The sequence below is a fragment of the Echinops telfairi genome, unplaced genomic scaffold (assembly GCF_000313985.2).
Source record: "Echinops telfairi isolate 266 unplaced genomic scaffold, ASM31398v2 ScPeMD7_7459;HRSCAF=8497, whole genome shotgun sequence".
Classification (NCBI taxonomy): Eukaryota; Metazoa; Chordata; class Mammalia; order Afrosoricida; family Tenrecidae; genus Echinops; species Echinops telfairi.
Window position 1 is genome coordinate 8,786,080 of NW_022111359.1, and position 4,839 is coordinate 8,790,918.

The 4,839-nt window shown below is 40.2% G+C and overlaps 1 protein-coding gene across 1 annotated transcript; it reads left to right on the forward strand.

Moving 5' to 3' along the window:
* Positions 1-692: 692 nt before the first annotated feature.
* On the forward strand, positions 693-4,587 carry LOC123522780 (zinc finger protein 239-like). The gene is made up of 2 exons (XM_045300073.1): positions 693-813; positions 3,260-4,587. The coding sequence occupies exons 1-2, from the start codon at positions 693-695 to the stop codon at positions 4,003-4,005; spliced, it is 867 nt and encodes a 288-aa protein (XP_045156008.1). The 3' UTR covers positions 4,006-4,587.
* The last annotated feature ends 252 nt before the right edge of the window (positions 4,588-4,839 follow it).

Below are 4,839 nucleotides of genomic sequence, written 5' to 3' on the forward strand. Positions count from 1 at the left end.
CCTTTCGGTTGTCTGTCCCCCAGGGAGGAGGTCACATATAGTTCCTTGCAATCGGTTCCCTCCTTCCTACCCATTCTCCCTTCACCCTCCCTGCCTCGCCATTCACACCACTGGTCCTGAAAATGCAGGGAATGCATGGCGGATGAGCCCTACAGGACCATTGTGTTTTTATTAATTACTTTTTACTGCATCCTGCTGTGACGCTGTGCGTCATGTTTTATGTGGAATGTTCTTGTGGGTTTTATGAAAAGATGTGAAATTGTTACTTTGATATAAAAAGTAACAAATTATTAAAATTATTATTAAAAGGGAGTGATGATCTGCTTGTGGAAACAAGACTATGATTTGTAGAGCATTTATCTTAATTTCTGCTATGTGTTCTAACTCCTAGATCATAAAAAAGAGTGCAGTAAGATTCTAATTGGGCTCAAACTATGGAGATATTAATTACTTCAATCTGTTAGAAGTGCATGTGACAGGATGCGCGATCAATGAGGAAGTGAACGTAGACAGCAAAGGGAAGAAGCTGTTGGCTAAACTTGAGAGTAGATGTTTGTAGAACACAGGCCTTTGTGTCATATCTTTATGAACTCCCAGTTCCCTAGGCCCATCAAACTCCCCCGTCCTTTTGTACACCTTGGCGTATGTGGTACCTTGCAGACCCAGAATGTGTGGGATGTTTTTAGGACTCCATGGTCATTGAGGTTGTGGCTGTGGTCTTTACCAGAGAAGAGTGGGCTTTGCTGGAACTTGCCCAGAGGAAACTCTACAGAGATGTGACAATGGAAACCTTCAGAAACCTGGCCTCCATTGGTAAGGATATCTTTTTTTTATTTTTAATTTAATCATTTAGTGAACAAATACACTTAATAACCTTGCTCTAGTATTTCAGGTGAGAAATGGAAATACTGTCAAATTAGGCAGATGTGGTCTTTTCTCTATGGCATGTACATATCCTGGCTTCTACAAGAACATGAAACTTCATGTATTAAACTGGCTTTTCCGTATCTCTTCTGGTTAAAAGCCTTGAGCCTCTTAAAATGCTGTGAGCATTGGCTTCCGTGGTCCCTTTGGGGCATAGACAAGTTTGTGTTTGGTGTCCTTATAAAGAGCTTTACTGTTTTTATTGTGTCAAATATTTTGTTGCAAATAAACTCTCCCCTGCCCATCTGAAGGCCAGGGTATTGGCTCAGTGTCAGGGAAATGTTCATTGCTCTTCCCTGTCTTTCTTCATGATAAGCCTTTCTCCCAGAGTACTGTGCCACCTACACATTTGTTCTCTCAGAGAAGCGAGAGAAAGATCTGAGAGCAGCGGTAAGACTTATCCAGCACCGCTGTGTTGGGAAACACAAAAAAAGCAAGACTTTTGAAGGACCTGTTCTGAATAGGTGGCAATTAGATTTGAATAAGTTGGGGGGGGGGATTGTTTTATGGACATTGATTTGAGGAGATGGAAATTCACAGGTACCTCACCAAACTCTTCTGACTGTCATTAGTCCTCTCACCCTTTGTTCACGGAGAGAGAAAGTCCTTCCGGGTCCTCTCAATGTGTCTGTAACATTGTGTCTCGTAGCTTTCTGCTTGGCTCTCTGGTTACATCCTATTTATGTCACTCTCACCTTCTAAAAGTCTCCGTGAAAGTGTTGCCTACAAAATTACTCTTTGACCACTGCCAAATCACAACAGAGCCCAGTGCATCCAAGTCTTCTGTTGCTCACAGCTGCTTTTTCCTAATCATTTCTTTCCGTTTTGCTTCATATTTTAAACCTCGGCTTGCATCATTGGGTCAGTTTCTCAAAACTTTAATGATGGAGTAAAATCATCCAGTGAACAAATCATGGTGCAACTCATGAAGAATGACACCTGGTGTTCCATGTTAAGAGAAATCTGCAGATTAGACAGTATTGAAGATCACCCTAAAAACCATGTGAGGTGAGTATCATTCCCACAAAGGAACAAGGCCTCAGAAGAGCGAATCCTGGGTGGGTTTGATTTCAACTTAGCTGTCACCTGAGGGTGGGGGAGACAGGGAACAAGCTTCTACAATCTAGTTTATGCTTGTCCTGGATGAAAAGGGTGCCCTTCAACCACAAGACACAAAAATAGAAATTCAGAGTTGTACTACTCACAGGTGCTAAGGGTATGTGGCATGACAGCTGATGGTGGCATGTGCAGGGAGGTTACAGGCAGAGAGGATGTACAACTGAAGCATAGCCCTTTTTAGGGTCTTAGGGTGGTGAGGGAATTTTTGTAGGGTAAATATCATTCCTCTTTTTGAATCTAAAAAGTGAGAATTAGGAAGAGCTGTTTTAGAAACTAAATATGACAATTGTGGAGAGATGAAAAGTTGAACATGAGTGATTTTGATAGCATGGTTATTTAGGGTTATTTGGGGCTACGAGGTGCAACAGGTTGTGGTGCACTGGCTAACAAGGTTAGAAAAAAGTTCAGTATGTATTTTGAAGGCTGGCTAATATCATTAAAAGTTGTCATATTAAAATATGTGTGTATGTGGATTCGTGCATGCACGCATACACACATATGGAGATGATAAAGTTTGTGCAATCTTGCATTATCTTTTAATTCCATTCCACAAACTTTTGGAAACCTCATCTATATATAAAATTAGCTGAAATTTTGTTTTGGATATTTTTACAATTTAGTATTCCTGGAAATACGAGTCACATATGAAACATTTCTCACTTGTGCCCAATTATCAGAAAGCTTTGTGCTTTAGAAATGTTGAGAGTGATGGCAGTATCTCTGCTAGAGGTTTTTACCTAAGAAACATGAGACAGCTCATATTGGAAAAAAAATGTATACATTATTGAGTATGGTTATGGTGAAATGATGATAAATTATTTTACAACTATCTGTTGCCTGCTTTCAACAGAGGACATGTGGAAGACAGCCTCCATGCAAGTAAGGGAAGCCGTCAGCATGGAAAATCCTTCAGCGGGATTACAAATGTTACTGTGATTGAAAGAGCTTCCACGGAAGTAAATCCTTTTGAATGCTCCAAGAGTGGAAAATCTGTTGTGCATCCTTTGTTACTTTCACACCATGCCAGACCTCCCGCTGGCTGTGATACTGATCCGTATGAGGAATGTGGGGAAACGTGCAGCTGTCCCTGTCCCCTAAGCACTCCTGTGAGAACTCTTACTGGAAAGAAGCCATACAAATGTAAGGGATGTCATAAAAGCTTCATTTGTATCTCCAGTCTTAAGAATCCTCCGACAGCAACACTCACTAAGTTGAGTGCATGAGTGTAGAAGTTGTGAAGATTTCTGTAGTTTCTCATCCTTTCAGGCCCATGTGAAAAGTCATAAACGTGAAGCTAAAGACTGTTGGGAAACCTATACACGTTCCTCATTGGTCACGTTACCTAAAAAGTTTCATAGTGGAGATAAGCCTTATGAGTGTGAGGAATGTGGAAAACCCTTTAGTTATTTCTCTTCTCTAACTAGACATGTAAGAACTCACAGCAAAGCAAAGGCTTATGAATGTACGGAATGTGGAAAAGCCTTTAGTTTTTCCGCACTGCTTACAATTCATATAAGGACTCATGATGGAAAGAGGCCCTTTGAGTGCAAGGAATGTAGAAAAGCCTTGAGTTGTTCCTCAGCCCTCACCAGACACTTAAGAACGCACAGTGGAGAGAGGCCTTATGAATGTAAGGAATGTGGGAGAGATTTTCGACATTCTTCAGCCCTCAATAGACATAGACGATCTCACAGTGGAGAGAGACCCTATGAATGTAAGGAATGTGGGAAGGCCTTCAGCCGGTCCTCACACCTCAGGACTCATGCTAGAACACACAGTGGGGAGAGGCCTTATGCATGTAAGGAATGTGGGAAAGCCTTTAGTCAGGCCTCACACCTCACTACACACACTAGAACTCACAACGGACAAAGACCTTATGAATGTAAGCAATGTGGGAAAGCCTTTAGTCAGTCCTCATCCCTCACTGTACATGTTAGAACTCACAGTGGACAGTGGACTTAGGAACCTAAGTACTGTGTCAACGTCTTTACTTGTTTCTATGTAAGAGCAAAGGAGAGAGGGCTAATGAATGAGTAATATAGGAAAGCCTTTAGCCATTTCTAATTCTGCACTACATGTATAAGAAATCACAGTGAATAGAGGTCCTTTGAATGTAGCGAATGTGACAAAGCCTTTAGTTTCCACAGTTTTTTCATATAAGAGTTAACATTGAAGAGAAACCATGAATGTAAAGAACGTGAAAAAGTATTTATTTTTCCTCTCTCTCTAAACTTACTTTCAGTTGAAGGAGTCCTTATGAAGGTAAGGAATATGAAAAATATTCTGTTGTCCCTCATCCTTTGGAACACATCTGAATAGGTGTGTTCCACTGTCTAACATTGGATAGATGTCAAACCCCTTTTCCCCACCCACAAACCTGAAGATACATGGCAGTGAAACAATGTCAATGTCAAGATTATGGGAATTTTGTTTTCCTCCTCAGACTGTCTAAGCATTCGGATCTACTCATGTGAAAAGCCTTCCCTAAAATTATGAGAATTCACATTGGAGATGTACCATGGATACATAAAATGCCTGGGAATAGCTACATGTCTTTTCACATTATTTCCCTTTTTTGTATACATGGAAACTTGTATCAAGAAATTAATCTAATCAAAACTATGAATTTTGAATTAACCAGTTTTATTCCATTGTACATTAATTTCCACTTTTTATTTTCTGATGAAAACATATATATCACACCAGATACCCTTTCAATCCTGATATTTGAAATCAAATAGTGTTTGCATTTTGGTTCAATTGTAGAAAAATTCTCTTCAGAAGAAAGCCTCATCA

What these genes read in the sequence shown, in the direction of transcription:
- LOC123522780 (XM_045300073.1), top strand. Translation starts at nt 693, where the DNA reads ATGGTCATTGAGGTTGTGGCTGTGGTCTTTACCAGAGAAGAGTGGGCT. An exon ending in CAGAAACCTGGCCTCCATTG is followed by an intron (nt 814 to 3,259) that starts GTAAGGATATCT and finishes CACTAAGTTGAG; the next exon opens with TGCATGAGTGTAGAAGTTGT.